The 24,433-nt window shown below is 30.6% G+C and overlaps 1 protein-coding gene across 1 annotated transcript; it reads right to left on the bottom strand.

The window, feature by feature from the left end:
- Nucleotides 1–4,187: 4,187 nt before the first annotated feature.
- LOC114754650 (probable LRR receptor-like serine/threonine-protein kinase At3g47570) lies at nt 4,188–17,038 on the bottom strand. The gene is made up of 4 exons (XM_028943443.1): nt 16,477–17,038; nt 16,203–16,253; nt 4,464–4,582; nt 4,188–4,340 (listed from the first exon to the last, which is right to left on the bottom strand). Exons 1-4 carry the CDS (start codon nt 17,036–17,038, stop codon nt 4,188–4,190), a joined length of 885 nt encoding a protein of 294 aa, XP_028799276.1.
- Nucleotides 17,039–24,433: the final 7,395 nt, after the last annotated feature.

Genomic DNA, 24,433 nt, shown 5'->3' with positions numbered 1-24,433 from the left:
GGTGGAAATTACGAATACTAAACTTTGGATAAAATCAATTTATATATAAGATTTGCTTTAATTATGATCTATAACATTTATTTATGACAATAGGCTATTGTAAGCCCCTATGAATAGATTAAGACGATATTAAGGTTTTAACATTAACAGTTGTGCATGGACCATTTTTAACAAAACCATTTTGTTATGCATAATTGATTGTGAATCTAATCCAAACAAGAAAAAATTCTGGAAAAAGAACCTTAAAATTAGTATTGTTTAATTTAGGTACCTAAAACTTCAAAATGATGGACAAAGAAGTAAATTCAAAGTAAAATTTTAAAATTAAAGAGAAATGACGAAAATGTCCCTTTGCTAATTCTTTTAAAAAATGTGTTGTTAATCACAAATTGAGACTTGTAATTTCACAATTACGAGTTTTTTCTAGATGAATTGTTATCATTTTTAATTGATTCATATGTTATCTCATATGTTACGTATCAGGAAAAAAACATGTTATTAATCCCAAATTAAGACTTGTAATTTCACAATCAGGACTTATTATTCCTAGTTAAATTATTGTCATTTTTAATTGATTCACATGTTACTTCATGTATCAAGGAAAAAAATGTGTGTTAATCACAAATCGAGACTTGTCATTTAATAATAAGGATTTGTTATTTCTATGTGAGTTGTTATCATTTTAGCGTGAAGTGTCTGAATTGAAAAATCTAGTCCTAAATATAAGATCTTTATACACATTACAAAAAGAGTCTTGTATTTAGGACATGAGGAGTACTAATTTTTCTCCAATTTTTCCAGAAAAATATCAACAAATGCGATTATACTTGTATTGAAATGTAATCGTTATTATGGAGAGAAGATTTTTTGTAATTGAACTAAACAGGCCTTAACTCGAATGTTTCCTAGGCCAGTTCATGTTTAACCTCTCAGGAAAAAAACATGTTATTAATCCCAAATTAAGACTTGTAATTTCACAATCAGGACTTATTATTCCTAGTTAAATTATTGTCATTTTTAATTGATTCACATGTTACTTCATGTATCAAGGAAAAAAATGTGTGTTAATCACAAATCGAGACTTGTCATTTAATAATAAGGATTTGTTATTTCTATGTGAGTTGTTATCATTTTAGCGTGAAGTGTCTGAATTGAAAAATCTAGTCCTAAATATAAGATCTTTATACACATTATAAAAAGAGTCTTGTATTTAGGACATGAGGAGTACTAATTTTTCTCCAATTTTTCCAGAAAAATATCAACAAATGCGATTATACTTGTATTGAAATGTAATCGTTATTATGGAGAGAAGATTTTTTGTAATTGAACTAAACAGGCCTTAACTCGAATGTTTCCTAGGCCAGTTCATGTTTAACCTCTCACGCTCCTCCATGCCCAACTTAATGAATGGTTGGGTTAGATTTCGGCTTGGCAGGAGACATAATGTAGAACTGTTAAAATCTACATAAAAAACATTTTCTATTAACAAAAAGTATAATTTTTCTTACTCCCAGATTTTTTAAAAAAATTAATTTAGAATAAAAAATAATATTTTCTAAAATTATGAATAGTCAATCGTCATATGCATTATTTTTACATAAAAATATCAAATTAGGGAATTACTTGAAAATTTGAACTAAAATGAAAAGATTAAATTATGTCAAGTGTTGCCCAGTCAATTATTTATCCACAACATGATAAGGGCAGTTTCACATATGTCAATATAAAATTCCTCTCATATACTTATTTTGTATTTCATAAATCATAATTAAAAAGTTAAATATAAGCCATTCTAAAAAAACCTAGATATATGATGTAAAACTTATGTTTTGTGAACATAACTGCATATATATAGTACTATACATCACCCATAAGCTAGTTGAAAACTCACACAAAAATAATGCTAAACAGAGATAAGAGAGGTGTAAATTGGATGTCTTTACAAATTTTTGAAAGCTTTTCTTAAACGAAACTCAATGAAATAATTAACACGCTTAAACAATGCAGTATTAAAAACTAGGAAAATAGGACACAAATGATTAACGTCGGTTTAGCCTAGCTATTTGGCCTTTTTTTTTTTTTTGCCTACCGTTTTTTTCCGGTCAACTTTTTGACTAATCTTTAGTTTCTAAGCAAATCCACTTGATAATTCTACTTTGCTCTTGCAAATTTTCAAAAGCCAGACACATGCAAGTTGCATTTATATAGTATTGATTTCCCTTCTCAATCTCTTAAGGAAGCAATATGTAATATCTGACTTTTTGAGTAAAGCCCAAATATGGGAATAAAGGCTAATTATGAGCCCAAAGAAGTAGAAGAAATACAAACAAGACACAATATGAATTTAGACAAGAGATGGAGAAAGGCATAATTTTGAAAACTTAAAGGAAGGATGATTTTGAAGATATGTGCGGAATTTCAAAAAATTATCAGAAATTTATAAAAAATAGAGAATAATGTCTTGAATCGTATTTATTGATAAGAAGAGGTAAAAAATGACAAAATTGTACTAAAAAGAAATTTTATTTAATTTATGACATTTTAGGTATTTAAAGGATAATTAATCCCATTTAATTACTAAATGTAATGGGTGGCCTGAAATTATTAGATAAAAATTTCAGCAGAAAAGAAACAAATACTCAATAATCGTCATATTTTTGCATTTTCCATGAAATGTACTGTGATTCACTATTTCTTATATAGGCTAGGCAAGAGTAAGTGGAAAAGGATCAGGAAAATAAAGAAGCACATGTTATATTTGGGGGTATTTGGATGGAATCCAAATCATAATTTTAAAAGTGATTTTACGGTATATAAAATAAATATGTTGAGGAGTTTACCTCGGACTGAAAAAGTGCCAAACACTCCTAAATAAGAATGATCTAGACAATAGGGCTAGATGTAATTATGTACTGTATTGGGCCTTTGTTTATTTGAATTTTGCTGGGCTTGTGTAATATTATTTCTAACACACCCCCTTGAGTCCAAATATGAAGAATGAACATTGAGACTTGTCCTCAACCTCTTAAAATGATCAGCAACTATAGACTTGGTCAGAGTATCCACAAGTTGGTCATAAGAGGAAACAACAGCAATTCTGAGACACTTTGCAGCAACTCTTTCATGAACAAAGTGGTAATCAAGAGCAATGTGTTTTGCTTGAGGATGAAACACTGGATTAGTTGCCAAATGAGTTGTCCCCAAGTTTATCACAATATAAAAATTGGTGCTTCTGAAAGATGGATGCCAATTTCTCCTACAATGGGAGAAGGCCAGAAAGGAAATTATTGCTAAGGTGCAAGGATTTCAATGTTGAAATGTTAAATATATTGGAAGGAATAGGTTCACTCAAAATCTATGATTTAGAGTTTAACAAGATTGCTTAATTATATCCTTAGGTATAAAACCTGAAAACAAGAAAAATGGATGCGTAGAAAGAAACCGAAACCAGTAATAGTGTTTGTAGATAATATATGTATGCATGCTATAACATGGAAAAATAAACCTATCTTGCTAATTCCAAAAGCTTAATATTTGTCAATGTTGAAATGCTAAATATATTAAAAGAAACAGATCCTAATGACATAGGGTCAAATCTAACACATTATGCTTATCGCATTTGTCTATGTTTTATGTTTAAAACCTAGTCATAGAAAAGTTTATGGAAATCATGACTTTAGTTTAGATAAGAATATATACGCATAAATTTATTTCTATTATTTCTTAGTCTTCGTAAAATATTTAGAATGAAAAATAGAGAAATCGTAAATTATAAAAATTAAAGTTTTTATGCTGTGATTATTAAATAATGATTTAATAGGAAGTTAATAAATTTGTGAAATAGAAAAGAAACAATTGAAAAAATTGACAATACAAAATTAAATAGGAAAAGGACGTATTCTTTAATTAAGGCATGAGGGAAAAAACAACAAAACTTAATGGGGGAGCAATAGAATATGTTAGTACGTGTGTATGATGTTGAGCTTTTTTAATGAACATGGTATAAATCATATAGTACAAAGTACTTTTTTTGGCGTCAAACTGAGCAATTCATTCCATCAAAAAGAGTCACAATAATACAAGCACACACAAAAAAGAGTAAAACAAAGATAAAAATAAAGCCATCAAGAACACAAAGAAACAAACTGACAGAAAACAACTTAAAACAAAGAACAAAAAGAGCAAAATCAGGTAACAAGATTCCCAACCATATGAGCATCATCAACTAGGATTTTTGGCAAAGGAGAAGGGGGTTGTAAAACCTGGTTTTTCAAGCACTTTTCTCTCAGAGCTACATGAGCAAACCAATCAGCGACCAAGTTACAATGTCTTGGAATCCACTGCAAAATTGAGCACTTCACTGTTTGTCAAGATTGCCAAAGTCCATTAGAGTTAGGCAAATCTCTAAAAACCAAAATGACACAATCAGAGCAATTCGCACGAATAGAAATAGTTAGACTTACATCTATGATGATTCTTTTCACCAAACACTCAATTAGCCCTTTATTCCAAGGACAAACCCATCTTAAGTCATCCTTAGCTTTGATACCAACAAGATTAACCGGATACAAACCATTGTAGCCTAGACAGTGCCATAAAATTAAGGCCACAAACTTTTGCATATGTAGATAGGAGAAAAGAGAACATCCATAACAAGAGTCATACTGCAAAATTCTCTGTATTTAAGCCCCCTAAATTGAATCCCTTTTAAATCAACCATGGAACCAAGAAAATGAAACAAGGTTGACCAAAACCAGCAATCCACATTCATAGCTAACCATTTCAGATCCTTGGAAATAAGAAAGTGAGAGGAATTGGAGATATCATACCACAAAGAGAGCACTAAATCTGAATGTCAATGTCTCGAGCTCTCCTATTCTTCCATCATCAACATAGCATATATAGCTTCATGAATCCTCATTGCTAAAATTGCCCTTCGCCACTTCCCTTGTTCCTCCCTCACTTCTAGCATAGATTGTGGATGCCCCACCTTCAAAGCTTTAATCTTCTTCTCAAGTCCGGGGGCACCCATCATAGATCTTCATCAACCTCAGAGAAAATTGCGTCCTGGTCATCATATTTTACTTGAATGTACTTACAAGAAAGAAATATATTACTCTAGAGTAATCTCTCTTAAAAGTTCTTTGAAACTTGGTGTTGTAGCTTGTTTAAGTGCTCATGTTGGTCTTCACTGATTATGGTTCTTTCTCCTTTGTTGTGCATACTTGCTCTCTACTTTTTGTGTTTTTTTTATCTCAGCTACTATGGTTTTGTGGTGTTTCTATGGAAGTCTGGTTTTCTTTATTTTTTTGGTCTATATTGGTTAGTTTTCTTTTTAGCATGATTTTTTCTTTAGCTAATGAGAAGCATAATGGGTACAAATGCTTGAGCTCTGCAGGTAGAATCTTTTTTTCACGTCATGTGTTGTTTAATGAGCTTGATTTCTCTTTTAAGCATGATTTTCTGAGTACCAAACATGTAAAAGAGCATACCATTATTTATGCTTCTTTTTTTGACTTGCCACCTATGCCTACAGTTGCAATAGCTAATTAGCATGTCACAACAACTTCTGTAGGTGCTAATGATAGCAGAAATACTTCTTCAGAGCATGTCCTGTCTCCTGCATGATCTATATCTTTCCTGCCATCAATAAGTAACAACTTTGAGCACTCTTCTAGTTTAGTTGCATCTTCACAAAACCATATCCAACCTATATTACAAAAATCTCAATAGAATTTGCATTCTATGATAACACAAAGTAAAGTTAGTATTACAAAGCCAGGCATCCTTTCATTGGATTGGTAAAACACTCCATTAAAGTATAGCGTAAGTTTGCAATTATTAAAGAAGCTGTATTGAATTCTCACTAGCAGAATGTATCACAGGATGAGTACAATATTTTGATAAGAAACAAAACCTAGACATTTGTCCCTTGCACTAGTAAAGAAAGCTTAGTTGGATGTAAGTAGGTGTTTGGAAACAAATTCAATCAAGATAGCAGTTTGAATAAAAGAGAGGCTCAGTTGGTGGTTAAGAGTTTTCAACCAAGCCCAGGTATTGACTATTGTGAGACTTTTATACCTATCATTAAAGCTTCCATTGTTCATTTGGTGCTTACAGTTGCAATGGCAAGAGGTTGGTGCATAAACCAACTTGACATAAAAAAATGCTTTTCTTAATGGTATTTTAGATGAAGTAGTTTATATGAAACAACCTAAGGGTTTTATAGACAAAACAAGACCAAATCATATATGTTGACTTGACAAATCCTTGCATAGGCTTAAATAAGCACCAAGAGATTTGTTTGATAAGCTTAAAAACGCATTGCTGTAATAGGATTTTAGAAATTTTAAGTATTATACTTCTTTTTGGTTTAAGCATTTTGGTTGCATCATAATGTTATTGGTCTATGTAAATGACATTATTGTCATAGGAAATAACCCTACAAAGTTGAAAGCTTTCACTTGAGAACCTCACAACATCTTTGCTTTGAAAGACATAGGTTCCTTGCATTATTTCTTGGGCATTAAAACTACATGAAATGCTCATGATCTATATCTTTCTCAATCCAAGAACATTATTGATTTACATAAAAAATTTGGCATGCTTCACTTTGCCCTACGTCCAACACCAATGGTTTCAACCAAATCATTATCTATTTCTGATGGGGAATTGTTAGTAGATCTAAAACAATATAAAAGTACAAAGGGAGCATTGCAATAGGTCACGCATACCTACCCGGACATAGCTTTTACTGTGAATCGATTAAGTCAATTTCTTAGGAAGAGTATTGGCAAGCTTTCAAACAAGTCATGAGATGTCTCAAATAAATTGCTACTTTTAGGTTGTCTATGCACCACAACAAAGATGTTACTTTGACATGCTACGCTGTTGTAGAATGCGCTTGCTATTTGGATGGTAGAAAATCTGTATGAGAGTATTGAGTTGACAACAAAGATGGCTTAGGTTCAATCTTTGTCAAAAAAACTTGTGTAACATCCCAGATTTTGGACATGAAAGTATCAGAATTAACTTGAAATGAGTAGGTTGCCAGACCCCTCTTGGCAGAAGTTTCAAAAGTCTGTTAGAAAGACGAAAGGATTTTCAGGGACTAAATCACAAAGTAAAAGTTTTCTAGAACAATAAGACAGACAAGTTAGAGACTCTGATATTTGGATGGGTTGAGTATGAGAATTGGAGATGATTAAAGACCAAAGATTATGAGATGATTCTTGAGGCTAAACCCGAGTAAAGATCTAATTGTGAATTCAAAAACTTTCATGTTGAAAAGCACAATAATGGGAAGTATGCACAAAAATTCTAAAAAAAATTCCAAAAAATTCTTTAAAAAAAAAAAAGAGGTTTTGAGACCTATATAGAGTTTAAAATGATGAAAATACTCTTGGAACAAATTGACGAAATTCCAAGGGTTTTGACTAATTATAAATATTTGCCGAAATTGAATTATCTAGAATATGAGGAGGCCTCAAGTAATTGAAAAAAAAAAGGGAAATAATGCTTGATGAATTAGTACAAGTTTTAAAAATAATTTTGTCCCAAAAAAGCAAAGAGGTTGGCTTTAACAAAATTTAAAACCTATTTATATACTATCTGAAAAAGTCAAAATAAACTATCTATGGGTTGACTTTTGACTTGAGAAAAATTAGAAAAATTTCCCATGATGAGAAAGTAGTATTAATACCCAAAAACAGATTCTAAGAGTTATGGATCGATAGAGAGAATTCGATCAAGTTTGCTTTGAAATAAATATTATTAAATATTTTAATAAAAGAACAAAAGGAACAGAGTTGTCCCTCTTTAGACATGTTATATAATGTCATGTGAAGTTAACTATGATTAAAAAAAAGGTGCTAGAATATGTCCTAAGATTATCGAGTAAGTAGGACTCAAAAAAGTATTCGATATAATGTAAAATAAAAAAATCAGTGGAGGAATAGTCAAGAGTATGAGGGAGCACGAATTCTCCCTATTTTTCTCCCTATTTGAATGTAAATTTGATTAGGGAACATGAATGTAATAATATATTTTGCTAAGGGTTAAGCTTGGAAAAATGAAATTGTATAATAAAATATCATATTTTCTTTACATATGTGATAGGTGGCATGTGATGTGTCTCATAAAGTGGCATTCTATTAAATGGAAGGGACACCTAAGAGGATTAGGTGGGAAGAATAAAAAAGTTAAGGGACATATAACGAAAGAGATTAAATTGATGGTCAAAATTAATTCACACACACAAGATCAAGAGCTAATTTAAGCAAAGCTTTTTTTAAATACTACTCCCTCCTATTCTATACAAGATTTTTGGCCAACAAAGGGCAAGAGAGGGGGAGAAGCTGAAAATATGAAGGGAGAAAGGAGAAGAAGAAGATCAAAAGAAACCATGCAAGATCAAGCTCCAAGACAAGGTATGTTTATGGTTTTTTATGTAATTTCCATTACCTTTGTTGTTGTTGAGTTTGGTCATGAGTTTTCTTGGATTTTGGAAACTTGAAACCCTAAGAGGACATGCTACATGAAAGTTAAGGAGAAGATGAAATTTAAGCAAAGATTTTTTTAAATACTACTCCCTCCTATTCTATACAAGATTTTTGGCCAACAAAGGGCAAGAGAGGGGGAGAAGCTGAAAATATGAAGGGAGAAAGGAGAAGAAGAAGATCAAAAGAAACCATGCAAGATCAAGCTCCAAGACAAGGTATGTTTATGGTTTTTTATGTAATTTCCATTACCTTTGTTGTTGTTGAGTTTGGTCATGAGTTTTCTTGGATTTTGGAAACTTGAAACCCTAAGAGGACATGCTACATGAAAGTTAAGGAGAAGATGAAATTGTTGTTAGAATAATATTTAAAGGTTTGAAAGGAACAAAAATCAAGTGATTTTGTAATGAGTTTACAAGAAAGCTAACTTTCCTTAACCTTTCGTAGAATTTTTTGGCTAGACTTAGGATTAATGTTAGGGTTAGATTTTGATGATTTTGATGCTTACAATGTATTGAGAATGAAAAATTGTGTGGGGTAAAGCTAAAAAAGCAAGTTTGGAAGCATTAGAATTAAAAATAGAATTTTAAACCCTAAAACCTTATGTGTTCAACAAAAGCTTGTTCTAGGGGTAGGAGTTATATTTTGATAATTTTGAGCTTAAAAATAAATTCTACATGCAAAATTATAGGGAATAGCATGTGGAATTAATTTTAAAAATATCAGAAATCAAGCTCAAAAGTTACAAGATAATATGGTTCAAAGATAACAAAGTTTAAATGTTGTTAGTTACCATGGCTCTAATGAATAAATGACAATAATGTGTTAATACATTTAGGACCATGAGACATCAAGAAGTAAGTAACCTCAAGGTTGGGAGCAAAAGGGAGCCAAAGAAGACAAGAGGAAACTTAGAGACATAAGGTAGTAAACTTATCCGTATTGTGTGCTTGATATGCTTACTTGTATTTTGATATTGCTTGATGATGACTTAGACTATGAAATATTAAATGTTGCTCTATTTCTTATATATTCCATGGCCACGTGTGAATGAAACATTTAGTATTAAAGCATGTCATTTTATAAGCATAAAAGCATGAAAACATGTAACCAACCATGTCATCCACCAAGCATTAGTATTACATGCATATAGGTAATTGTTTGCTACTGCAATTTTTCTGAATATCACCCTCCCTTAACCAACCCTAATAGGTGATAATGAGCAAGCAAGATTATGCATGAAGTGGAAGCAAGGAAATGAGAAAAAGAATTGAGGAAATGTATTGTATTACATCATGTAAATTTGTATGTCAATGTATATCATGAATATGCCATTAATGTTATGTGATGATAAATGATGATGATGGCATGCAAGATTCAATATGATGATAAATGAAAATGGTTAGTGTATTGATGGAATGGTAATATGCATTAAAAGAATTAATTATAAATTATTAATACAAGTAAGGGGGATAAGTTTTCCTTATGATAAAGGGAAAGTGAGGTAAATGATTGAATCTAATATGAGCTGCCCTTTAAAGAAGGCACACTGATTTTGAGCAATGCATTTATCCAGTTGCTTTTTAAGGTGACTACATAAGACCTTAGCTATAATTTCATACAAGATATTGCAAAAGCTGATTGATCAAAGATCCTTGAGAGTTTACAACTTGTTAGTTTTAGGTATCAAGATAATCAGAGTTTTATTAAAAGCTCAAAAGAGATACTCTGATTCCCATGATGACAAAATGATGCTAGGGTCTTGTTTAACTAGGTCCTAATGAATTTAGAAGAAATCAGAATGATAACCATCTGGTCCTAGGGTACTACCTCTAGGGAGATGAAAGATTACAGTCTTGCCTTCATCAATAGTAATAGGGCTCATCAAATAGCTCATATCTGTGGCGCCAATGGTTGGGATTTTAATTCAGATGATGCATCAAAAGTGGTAAAAAAAAAAAAAAGGTTACTTGAACTTTGATAGATAGAGGAAAAATATTGGGTGACTATTATCATAATTGTTGCTGGTCACTTATCCAAGAATCATCTATTTTTTGAGTGAGATTATTGTATTAAAAGTTTTTCCTCTACTAATAATATTGTGGAAAAATTGTGTGTTTCTTTCTCCCTCGATTTACTATTTGATCTTTGCTCTTTAAGCCCAATAGCTTTTTTGACCATTGTAGAGAAATTCAAGTTCATGTTGGGCCTCAGAGATTACATTACTTGGATTGTCTTGAAAACAATCCATGGATCCCAACTTAGTTGAAAGACTCTAATAGTTTTGTCTCAGCAAGATTGATTTTACAGTTGAAATTTCCAACTTGAGAGTGGCTCCAATGTAATACAGATAAAGTGTGTAGGAGCTTACAATACAGATTAAAGCTAGGAGAGCCAAAAACATGCTAACATCAACATTGTTAGATAATCAATTCACTTTCTTTAAACAACTTCCAATAGGGTTCAAATCTTCCAATTTTGCTCTTCTTGCGCACCTGACCAGTTGAAAACAAGATAGGTCTATGATCAAATGCTACAATTGATACAGTACAGACTAAGGAAAGTAGGAAAACATAGCTAAGAGTGATTGGCAAAGATTGTATCTAATCTTTCTAAGATTTTAGTTTCCCCTTTCTTATTATTAGTCCATGCAAAAACAGGACCATGTTGTTGAATATTAATAAGATGAGCCAAGTCAATACGTTAAAGGAAATGGGCAGAAGCACTTGAAGAGACAAAGCTGCTAATTTTAATCAGATGAAAAGAAAATCTAATTAAAATCTCCAATAATCAGCCATGGTCCAGCAATGCTTTGAGAGGTGAGGCTAATCTAAGAGGTAAGAATATATTTAAGATGAAGAAAAAGGGCCATATACAAAAGATAGATAGAAGGGAGAACTTGTTTCAGTAAAATTAAGCAAGCAGCGACAGAAGTAGGGAGTGACATCTAAAACGGTAATATCAAAAGCAGATTTTCATGCAATAATTGTACCTCCCCCTTTTTTAATTACATATGTAGCCACATAATGATTATAACCCACATCAACTGGAGGCTTACAAGCATTAGATAAAGAAATTTTTGTTTTAGCCAAGAAGATGAAATTAGGGGAGTGCAATTTGACCAATTGCTTGCATCTTTGAAGTACCATTGCTTTCTTAAGCCCTGACAATTCCAACTAAGGATCCTCATGGCTCCTGAGAAAGCTTTGAGCAAGCAGCTCCCCAAGCCTCTTTGATAGAATTTGAGTGAGACATTAAATGAGCTTTCTTTGATATGACATCAGAAGCCAAAGTTGACTTTGATTATCTAGTAATCAAAGTTTTGAGATGGAAACATAGAAAGCAGAGACAGAAACATAACTGCAATAGTTTTGAGACCATAGAAAGCAGATGACTATAAGGAAGAAACAACCACTTGATTTTGATTATTTAGTAATTGCCATTTTGGTTTATTAGCCAAGCTGTCATGACCATCAGGAGGTCTAGCTCTCTTTACCTTAACTTGATCTGTCTTTACCTTGGAAAAGTCAAATTGATTTCATCTGAAGACTTGCTTCACCTTAGTATCAGAAGACTTCTTCTGTAAAGGACTAAAAACCATTGGTTTACTAGCATCATTTCGATGAGACCTTTAAATATGATGATGACTCTTATGCTGAAAACCAGATTGAAACTCTATTTTTGCAATCACCAGAACTTTTCTTAACCCAACAAGGAATATTACATGCCTTTGAAGCAGTGCTTTGATGAGAAGCAGAAAAAGATTGTCCAGATAGCTTCCAAGCTTGAGATTTTTTTCCCCAATGGCAAATGCAAAATAAGCATCTAATGCGGCTTGAAATATCAATTCAAAGCTTAAGAATTTATTGCCCCAATTACTCATAAGTCACTAAATGTCCAAAGGATCCTTTAACACTTGCAATTTATGCTAGTGAGGTTTGCAATTTTTTTTCCAATTTAATTGGTTCTAGAAACCCACAAAGTATAATTTGGGTTTAAGAGAAAAATATGAAGAATTTTGGGTACAAAGAATGAATGACTATGATGATAAATTAAACACTTGTGACCAACACAAAGTTGCAAAGTTGATGATGATATATTTTTTCAGGAGACCATTCAACACCCAGCCCCACAACAAGATTACTCAGAAAAGATTTATACATGGAAATAACAGAGTTGATCCACTTATAAGCTACAGAAACATGCCAAGTGATATTCACCTTTATCTCGTATTTATCCATATTGATAATAAAAATACCACAATTGGAAGTTGAAGATGTAGCTTCACATCTGCTTACACCCATAATAGCAACTTCCAAAGAGATTGAAAGCAATGATTACCACTAAATTCCTCAAAGATTCAACTACATAAAGAGATGGAGATTAAAGTAGCATAAGCACTAAAAAATTGACAACAAATCTTGCATGAAAGTTTTGAAGTTCTAACAGAAATGCACGAATTTGACAACCATATTGTAAGGAAGAAATTCTAGCTTTATACACATTCTTTAATATCCTCTTTTGACAAACCCATATCAATTTCATACAAGTCCCATAGAGAATAAGAGGTTTCAAGCTCGATAATCATAGGTCTTCTTGAAGGATGCACTTCATCATGATGCCACAATTTAATCTATTAAACATATTGATAATTACGAACCTGAATACCAGTGATTAGAGATCTAATATTCTAACCTAACGGTTGAGGCTTCCATTTATCCCACTGTGATTACATGTTGCCGTCACCTGCTTCACTGAATCATGACTCTATCTTCCCTCATAATGAAGGAGTTGATGAACAGTGGAGCAAAGAAACACTCCCCTTCCCTCTATCTTCTCTGATTTTTAGATCTACTTCTTCCACTTGATAACCTAAGAGATACACCTCATAACAAGGTGAAAAGGCTGCCGATCTAAATGCATACAATTAGCGGTTTACTGTTTGTAAATTCACGCGCCACCATGCGTAATCTCCGTTTTCATCCACACACTTACCATTTCCAATCGCCTTCGAATTGTATGATTATAAAATTTAGGTAAAATTACAAAGACCTGATAAAAAGAAACAAATCTATAGGGATCTAAAGAAAAACAAGTAATAATATTATACGTTTTTTCTACATGTTTTGAAAGACAATTTTATAAGTTTATTTTAAAAAACGATATAACCAAACAAGACCTAAAATTCTATTTGATTATGAGCATTCTTCACAATCAAGTAGAATCCCAGGCAACAATCAAGACAGAAATAGTGTTTAGACAATGTGTGATAATTTTTATTTAAATTACTATTTTTTTAAAAAAAATACATTTAGAAATTTAAAATATTAAGTGATGGTAATTTTGTGAATCTATGAATGGAATGCGCAAGAAATATAGAGAAAACTCAAACCTATTTCTCAATGTTTGGTTCTATGTTACTTTATGGATGCCCTCCTCATCAATTCTATGAACTGAGCATGCTCATCCCCCAAATCAACGTTTGAGGATGACTCACCTCTTTTTTTAAAATTTTTTAATTTTAATTTTTATTTATTTGGGTTAAGTTGTATCTAATATTTTTAAATATTTTTTAATAGCATCCAGTATCTTAAATTGATTAATTTTTAGTGCATACAAAAGCTTACAATTTTTTTTCCAAAAGCACCTAGTATCCTAAATTCATTAATTTTTTGTACATTGAGTATCTTAAAATATTTTTTAAGCACTATCCAATGTAGTAAAGGGTTAGAGTGCATATCTAAAAATAAGGTATTTCATCATGAGTATCCAACACCATAAATTTTTCTTGGTTCCCAAAGTATATATGAAATTTTAAAATAGTGCAAAAAAGCTATGGTCATTAAGTCAACAAACATTAATTATTTAGCAAACATATAGGTCAAGAAAATGACACAAAACTACACAAAGTTTCCAAAACAGTGCAAAAATGATATCGCCATTGGAAATGTTATGTGTATTTTCGCCTTGTTTTAAAAACTTCATGTATATTTTTATACCGTTATCTTAACTGACCAGCTTGAAGTAAGTTGATTTCTTAGCATAATGAGAATATCCACAATCTTGAAACTTTATTAACCTTTCTTTTAGGTCAATCCATGCCACATTCAAAATCCAAGAAAAAGAGCTATTGCATTGCAGCTCTCCTACTGCTCTTGGAGGTGTTTTCCTTATCTTCTTTCTTACAAGAACCATCTACAAAGCTTATATTGTGCTTTACTTGAAGAGTAATCAACATCACCCTTTCAAATCATATAATTTTCACTTCCAGTTAAGATTAGAGTGATGATTGTGACTCCTTATGTGTTAGAGGGATGAAGATTAAGTGGCTGAGCGAAGTTGATGCCTAAATTAATCACATAATCACCAAATGCTTTCTCGTCCGCCATGATCACATTTTCTAACGAGTTTCTTGCTTTGAAAGAGGGTTTGTGAGTTTCTTAGTTTGAGAGAGAAGGAGAATACACATTAGACATTGTTCTTAGGATGTTTCTTATTCATTCTTGGATTCCCAATCATGATAATGGGCCTGAGTTATGGGGCCCTCTTGAAATTTTGGTGATGGATCTTGAAGAGCCTAGACTCAGATGCCATGATAACAGAGCTCTTGCAATGGACATTAGAGGCAATCTTTTAAGAGTCTTCTCTTTCAGAATCATTAAATGTTATTGGAGTTCACCATGAAGTTTCCAGAGGTTTTTGCTAATTTATTTGCTTAAGATTTATTAAAAGATTTTGATTTAACTGAATATTAACATGATTAATGATGTGTAATTTATAAGTAAATTGGGGTTTTGAGTAATATGATATAGAAAAAAATACCAACATCCTAAAAAAGGAATTTATACTAGAATACTATAAATTGCAAATAGGTCTTGTTGAAAATAATAGCCAATAAGCTCAAAAAATTATATTATCATTAGAAACTTTTGAGGTGAAGGCTTTCTAAAAGCATATTAAAGTTTTGATTTCATGGGTAAAGTTGCTCGTAAATTATCTGAATGATAAATTGTGTGACAATAATTTTGCTGTGTTATAATAACAAAATTGTACAAGACCAATCACTTAAGAATATCCCTTCCTTCCTTTGATCATTTGACATAACAGAATTATATAATGAAAGTTATAATGAATCAAATTCCATTTTGCATATGGGAATTTTAGGGGGGGGAATGGACTATTCATGTTACTTTTTTTTTTTGGTGCCAGAATTTCAGGTTCGTATTATTCAAATAATATGAGATGTTTGAAATACACATTTGTTAAGAAAAACTCAAACTTCAAATACTTGATACATTTGCATGGTAAACATCTTTGCTTTACTATGATAAGATTATTACATAATTAAACCAAACCAAAGAGGTAAGAAACAGAAACTAACATTTTATTTAACAATTATTTAACTTGGGTTGCCTCTAATATTTTGTATTAATGCAAACTTGCTTTTTTTCATCGATACCACAACATCAATCATTGTAGGTCGTGCTTCAGGTAAGTTGGAGCAACAATTTAATGCCAACTCAAAAATTGATGACACATGTGGTAATATATCACCAATATTTTGATTGGGCAGCAAATTTGCATCTAGAATATGGATGACAGATTGTGGTGTTGACGTGCTCACCCAATCTTTCAAACTTAGACTTTCTACAAACATGTCATCTGTTGGCTTCTTTCTCGTAAATATTTCCATTAACAAAATACCATAGCTGTACACATCTCCTTTAATGGAAATAGCTCCTTCTGATCCATACTCTATATACCAAGTAGAATTATCAGTATCAATGCCATTTTGTCAATAAAAAAAATGAACATAATGTCTTTGTCGTTAAAATTTAATTTTATTAATACAATAAACTCATGCATGCAAAGACAACAAATATTTTGTTAGTAATTAAATAATATAAATTTTTTTATAAGATGGTAAACAAAAACAATGCACACAATTAAAACTAAAATATGATTACTAAATTATTACCTGGTGCCATATAACCAATTGTGGCCAAAGTTTTTGTATAAATTTTCAAGTGTTCTTCACCCACCAATTTAGCTACACCAAAATCAGTAAGATGAGCCACCATATTTTCATCTAACAAGACATTGCTCGGTTTTAGATCACAATGGACAACTGGTGTAGAAGAACCATAATGAAGATATTCTAATGCAACTGCCACATCAATCAATATATTCAACCTTTTTAGGATATCTAAACAGTTGTTATGAGAGTATAACCATCTATCTAGATTCCCATTTGACATGAACTCCATTATTAGACACTTAAAATAACCATTTGAGCAGCTAGTAATAATCTTAACAAGATTGCGGTGTCGTAAATTGCATGCTACAACACACTCAATATCAAAACTCAATAATGCTTCATCCAAGTTTGAGCAAAATACTTTAACAGCAACTATCATTCCATTTGGAAGAGTTGCTTTGTATACTGATCCATAATATCCAAAGCCAAGAAGGTTACTCTCATCAAATCCATCTGTTCCATGCAAAAGATCATAATAGGATACCCTAATTCGTGTTCCCATATTTATTAAATCTTTGTTGGCTAAACCATTAGCATACACATCTCTCTTATGTCTTAGATAGACAATACATGAAACAACCAGAATGACAACCATGATAGGAAGTGAGCATTTTATCAACAACTTCACTTTTTTTGTCATGTACTTCCTTTCTTTTTTACATGGTTGAACTTGTAGTTGGGATTTCCCGCAAAGATCTTTATTCATCATAAAAGATTGAGCTGTAAAATTTTGAAAACAGCCACCATTTGGAATTTCTCCATACAATAAATTATAGGAAAGATTGATATATTTGAGATCGAGTAATGACTCTAAGGACTTTGGAATTATACCAGATAAATAATTATGGGAAAGATCCATGGACTCAATGCTTATCATGCCACTAAGCGATTCAGGTATAGGTCCTTGTAATTTGTTGTGAGCTAAAGATAGGTTTTGCAGAGTTTGCAAGATACCCATAGTTACAGGAATGCTTCCTGAAATTTGGTTTCTTGACAAATTCAGTAGTATAATTGCCCTCATGTTTGATACCTCCAACGAAATGAATTTTTCATCCTTACCAACTTGATCTTGTTGCACCGGGCAACAAACATGCATGAACCATTTCACGAAGTATGTGTCCAGATAACCCAAAATCTCGATAATTAGCTCTCGGTCTTCCGGTCAAAAAATTATTCCACTTAGTGCATTGGAGGATATGTCTAAAACCAAGATATCTTTGAGACTCCAAATAGAAAAGGGTATATGAGAAATCAATTTGTTAGAGCTAAAATTCAACTTCCGCAATGAAGTATTCCCAAGACATCCTGGAATCGCTCCTGAAAATAGGTTATTGGCAAGATACAACTCACTTAGACTTTTGAGTTGGCAAAGTTCATTTATAATGGATCCTTGCAATCTATTATCACTCAGACTTAAATGTTGAAGGCTATGTAATTTGCTAACTGTATTCGGAATCAAACCACTCAAATTATTCCCATCCAAATCTAATTCCATCAAGTTCCTTAAATTTCCAAGTACTCCAGGTATAGCTCTGCTAAATTTATTCCATGACAAACCTAACTTAATAAGTCTAGAAGCATTTGATACACTGTTTGGAATTTGTCCAGTTAGTTCATTTGCATCTAACCGTAAAGTCTTCAAGTTAGGAAGTCCAATACCTAAATATGATGGTAGAAGGCCAGAGAGAGAGTTCGAATCAAGGCGCAAGAGTGTTAATGTTGAAATGTTGAATATTTCAGAAGGAATGGGTCCTTTCAAATTATTATTGCTCATATCTAAGGCTTCAAGTTTATCAAGTTTGCCTATGCCTCTGGGTACAAAACCTACATATAAAAAATTGATGGGAATCATGACTTTAATAGAGCTAAGATAAGAACATATACAAATACATTTATTTCTATTATTTTTTAAATAAAAAAATTAGGGGAAATCTTAAAGACTACCTTTGAGATGCCATGGTTATAGAAGATTTGTTTAAAAAATCAATGTTTTTGGTGTAATAGGAAATTAATAAATTTGTGAAATAGAAAAGAAACAATTGAAAAATTGTCAATTGACACAAAAAAAAAAAAAAAAACTGCGGAAGGATGTATTCTTCAATAAGGGGTCCGGGGGGAGGGGGAGCTTAACTTAATTGGAGAACAGTGGAATATGTAAGTATGTGCACATAACATGTGGGCACATTATATATGATGTTGAGCTTTTTCATTGAATAGAGTTTAAATTATATTATACAAAGTACTTAAATAATTTTGTCTTCCAAGTTTTAAATATCAAGTGGCCCCATTAGGTCGTGATGCTATCTTTATTTTATTTTAGAATTGTATGAATGAATTTAATATCAAAAAACAAAATCTCATAGACTACCGTCAATCCATGATTTGATCTTTCGATAGTTTGGATTGTAAAGTATTAGCTAGATTTAACCCCCAACTATGAATAGTAAAATATTAATAAAATGATGAAAACATAATCCCATTTTAAATTTAGTCTATTAGGAAAAATGATTTTAAAAACAAAGAAAAATAAAAATAAGATTTTTATCCCAAAAAAAAAAAGATATAATAATCTCATGGTTGTAAAGAGGTTGGCAACCAAATATAATTGATTAGCTACAACTGCCTTGTAAAAAAATTGATTGGACTTATAAGAAGAGAAAATAAAGCAGATCATATTATTTGCATATAATAATATACATAATACATATGTGTACCATTAAAAAAAAAACTACACGTCTTATTAATATTAGGAAGGGAGAAAGCAAATTTCTTAAAAAATTGCATGTGAGTCTATTAAGTTTAATAATAAAAATATTTTGCTCGTTCCCAATAAATCATGTGTGGCATAAAGCATAAAACTATTTTTTCGGCAATTTTTCTCGCCAGTAGATTTTTTTTATGGTACAGTTGAAGCAAGAAATTATGAAAGTATACTTTCCTCCTCCTATTCATTTTGTATACTTCTTTTAATTTCTTATTTATTGTTAAAAAAAATTATTTAATTTCACATACAATTGAACATACAAAAGGTTCTCTATAAACTCAAATGAATTCAAATAATGCGATTTAATAATTTGACTAACTATTGAAAACATCTTGTGTTCTCGTTCATTAATATGAACTTACATTTCGTTGTATAAGCATTTTTTTAGTTTCATTTAAATTTTTTTAATTTTATTTGTAATTGATTTTCTATAATTATCCAAATAATTTTTTGTTTACTGTACATTTTTCAATTCCTGCGATATAATTTTTTAAGAAATATTATGTGTAATTTTGATTACAGTTAAACAATGCAGAATTGCTACATTTTATACATAATAAAAAAGAATTTTTCTCAAAAAAATATATACTAAATAAGGAAAAACTATTTACATATAACTTTTCTATCTTAGTAATATCATGACGTTCTGTCTATTCATAATCATGGCTTTATTTGTTATTTTGGAATTTTAATCATATGAGTCCTATCATAAGTGCATACAAAATATTAAAAAGAAGAAAACAACCACACATAATTATATACCTGTAAATGAGTTACCACCCAAATATAATCCTTTCAAAGATGTGCAGTTGCTTATTGAGTTTGGAATGCTTCCCTCTAATTGATTATCCCCATCATCAAAGAATTCAAGTAAACGGAGATGATGACATATTTTTTCTGACAAATTATCCTTTAAATGATTGACGCGAACATTAACAATTCTCAAAGAAGGCATGCTCCAAAGAAATGAAGGAATTTTACCTATAAATAAATACAGAATATTTGTTATTTACGCTGTAGTATGGCAAGCAACTTCCCAATAAACTCACACGTACACAAGCATATAAATAATACATGGAATTTTGATAATTAGAGGCTTAAAACTAATAGAAAATAACTCAGTTTTTAGGTTGACCACGGTCATTTAAAAAGACTCATCTACTCTCAATGATCAATTGAACATTAAATTTCTTTTCACCTGTGAACCAAACTGCACTAATGCTGGGGATAATAAGAACAGCTATAATGTGAAGTTTAGTTTTGCCATGAGTTTCGCTCACAAAATCACAACGAAGAGGGGTGGATGTGAGGGCAGAAGTGGAAGGTGTATTTTCTTCCCATTTTCTTTTCACATGTGGAGAGAAAGTTTGAGAGGAAAATATGGTGAATCTCACACCCCATTTTTTCTCCCACTTTTTCTTCTTCCCACTTTTCTCTCCTAGTTCTTTCCTCCAAACTTTTCTTTCCATTCAAACAGAGGGTTAAAGCAATCTTAAATAAAAATTTTGCAAGCAATACAGAATAAGTATAAATAAAAAATAAGAATGTTTAAAACATAAAATAAAGAAATGGGCGATTAGGCATACCTGTAAAGAAATTCCATGATAAATATAATTCTTCCAACAATGTTCCATCACCAGTTGATACTGGAAGACTACCATTCAAATTGTTTTTGTCTGCATACAACATTCTTAAAGAAGAAATGTTGAGGAGAGATGATGGAATCTCACCTGTTTCAATTTAAAAGAGGATAAGATATGAGTTATATATATTTTGATGAGAGAATTGGATGTATCATAAAAATCTTTTCAAATGCAAATCTTTTCATTAATTAAAAAACAAAACATTGCGTCCACTCATACATCACAAATATGAAACTTTTTTAAAGCACATAATCAAACTGCCCAATGTGATTTTTGTTTCAAATGTGGTTTTTAAAATTGTCATCCAAACATATTTTTCATCTTTTTATTCTCAAAACTTATTTTTTAGAAAATTATGAAATTGTTCTGGAAAAAAGAATAAAAAAAGAAGAAGCAAACAAGCCATTTATTTTCCACGTTATAAATATCAAGTGGTCCATCAGTTCATGATCTTATATTTCTTTTATTTTGGCGTTGTAATCATAAGCTATATATATAAGCCACATTCTATGGATCAACATTGTAATGAATAAAATGACAAAAACCAAAATCTCATTTTAGTTTTACGAGCTCCGCTATGGATATATACAATATTAATGAAATTAAAAGATAAAACCTTATTTTAAATTTATTTTATCATGGAAGAATATTAAAAAGAAGAAAATAATAAAAACAAGAAGTGATAATCTTAATGCTTATAAAGAGGTTGGCATTTAAATACAATTCATTAACAACAACTTTGATTGTGAAAACACTGAATGGACTTGTAAACAGAAAAATAAAATAGTTAATAACATATTTGTATAAGTGTACCAGCTTTAAAGGGAAAATAAAGCAGGAAATATATATATATATATATTTATATATATATATATATATATATATAACTATAGGCGTCTTACGCACTGATCCCCAAAACTTGAATATTTGCGTTATGCGGATTAATCCATGCATAAATATTACGAACGGGGAAAGCAAATTTTGTCTATCAAATTTCTTACCTGACGTTATGGTAATTTTGAAATTATGTATTTCTTTATTTATGTTTACATTATGACATTTCTCAATCTGCTGTTGCATTTTTTCGTCTGCATTTTTATTGAAAAATTTTAAAAAATATACTTAAGGATAAGATATGTCCTTAGAAAGTTAATCTGACAATGTTAAAAAAATATAATTATTTTCAAAAATTAAATTTGTTACTAGCTAACTAAGTCCTATACAGGAACAATTCATTATCAATATTTATTGCCCAATTTGGATTATTGGTTCAGTAAAAATATTATGTGCATGGGAGACTTACATTTTCAGAAACACACAGAAAGACTTGCGTATTTAGAAACACAAAAATACTTATTTAAAAAAAACAATTTCAATTCATTACACTGTGTTTTATGCTTCAGTTCAGTTTATTATTCTGTAATTTAAATTCGATTAATTTATAATTTTAGATTTATTTTTGTTATCTTTTTCAGATTTGTGGATTAATTAATTCTGAGAAATTCTTATATATCATGTAAGCTGCATCCGTTTCATTCGACAAATAAGATTATGAGTTTACAATAAAAATTAATATTAAATAATAAAATTAATATATATTTTATGTTATGCAAATTAAAATTAAATGTTCTAATTTCCAAACATGTTGCTTGTAAGGCTTGCTTAGTCTTTTTTTAAAGAAAAAGCTTCAAAAAGTTTTAAATTATACGAGTATAAAAATAAACATTTGTTTTCAAAGATTGATAATCAGCGTAAAAGATCTGTTTGGGCTATTATTAAATATTCTTTTCTCATTGGTATAACTAACCATTTCAAAAATCAGATGACAAAATTTCTTTATTCTTAAAAAAAATAGAAAAATGATTGACAAAAAGAAGAAGAAGAAATGGCCAAAAATACAACAAAATCTAAAGCAATATCCAAAGCGCAGGTTCATTCAAAATACACCTAATAAACTGTTATAAGATATTTCCACAAATGAAAAAAAATAATAACAAAATTTCATTTTCAAATTATTTTTTATTCTCAAGATTAAAACTAAAACAAAAGCACGCATATGGTCTAACACAGTCATATAATTAAAATTCTGACCTTGCAAATTGTTGTTGCTAAAATTATATATGGTGAAGCCATTTTATTGATCAAAGTATAAATGATGTGATAGTTTTAAGAGTAAAACTAAAAATAAAAAAAAAAGGTTTTGCTCATTTTAAATATCAAGTGGTCCCATCATCTATTGATCTTATCTTTCTTTTTATTTTGGCATTCTAATCACAAGCTTAGTATAAGTCCCATTACATAAACGAACATTATAAATGAATGAAATGGCCAAAAGAAATTTCATTATTATTTTTCTCTAAATGGACAAAATATCACCCCAAAAAAATAATTGTTTTGTGATTGTAAATCATTTGTCATATTTAAGCTTCCACTAGAAAAATGTACGATATTAAAGAAATGAACAGATAAAATATCATTTTAAATTTATTTCATTATTGAAGAATATTAAAAAAAAAGAAATAAAAGAAGAAAAATAATAAATAATAATCTCAATACTTATAAAGAGGTTGGCATTTAAATATAATTTATTAACAACTCTTTTTATAAAAACGTTTAATGGACTTGTAAATGGGAAAATAAAACAATTTATAATACTTTTGTATAATATCAACGCATATAATATAAATCAAATCATTATTAAAGTCCAAATTAACACATTTTTTAAAAATTTAATTGGATAAATTATTGTCTAACACTAAATTTAATTTTAAAATGATAATAATAACTAAATATTTGAAATATTATTAACAATGTAAAAAATTAATAATATTATAATTATATACAAAAATTTAAAAAACAAAAAAAGTATAAAATGGCTTAAAAGGGCCGGCTCGCGGCAGGGCCGGCCCTTTTAAGCCCTCGCCCTCCAGGGCTTATTTCCCATTTGAAGGGAAAAATATCAAGCCCGGCCCTCATAATTTCAGGGCTTAAACGGGCCGGCCCGATGGGCTCAGCTCATTTTCCCGGCTCTAACTCTAAGCATAATAATTATGCGTGTTTATTAAATTCTAGTGGATTGTCTATAACAAAAGTAAACGAAAAAACATGCCATTGAATAGAAAAAATGGGGGAAATGAAAAATAGAAAAAAAAAAACAGAGAAAGAAGGAATCCCAACTGGTACAAGGCACCTTGCGAATATAACTTATAAGTGAGACATGAACATATGTGTATACGTATAAATTTCAATTAACACACTCTAAGCATGTTACAAACATGTATATATGCATAAAGCAATATTCACTTTTGGGATTAAAAGAAAGCATCACCATTAGATGTGTATTTTCCCAAATAAAGAGAAAAATAGATAAACCGCATTTTACGAACAGACAAACACGTACATTACATGTACTTGTTAATAAGTTACGGCTCTTTTTAAGCATCTTTCCTATGAACGCAAACCTTCTCATGATTCTTTAAAATGAATGAAA

This window comes from Neltuma alba, unplaced genomic scaffold (genome assembly GCF_004799145.2).
Source record: "Neltuma alba isolate B1F8T4 unplaced genomic scaffold, ASM479914v2 tig00010174_pilon, whole genome shotgun sequence".
Taxonomy (NCBI): domain Eukaryota; kingdom Viridiplantae; phylum Streptophyta; class Magnoliopsida; order Fabales; family Fabaceae; genus Neltuma; species Neltuma alba.
Note: the sequence above shows the minus strand (reverse complement) of the source record. Positions and strands in the feature narration are given on the sequence as shown.

What these genes read in the sequence shown, in the direction of transcription:
- LOC114754650 (XM_028943443.1), bottom strand. Translation starts at nt 17,038, where the DNA reads ATGGGAACACGAATTAGGGTATCCTATTATGATCTTTTGCATGGAACA. An exon ending in AATTGGTTATATGGCACCAG is followed by an intron (nt 16,254 to 16,476) that starts GTAATAATTTAG and finishes CTTGGTATATAG; the next exon opens with AGTATGGATCAGAAGGAGCT. An exon ending in AGGAGATGTGTACAGCTATG is followed by an intron (nt 4,583 to 16,202) that starts GTATTTTGTTAA and finishes GGCACTGTCTAG; the next exon opens with GCTACAATGGTTTGTATCCG.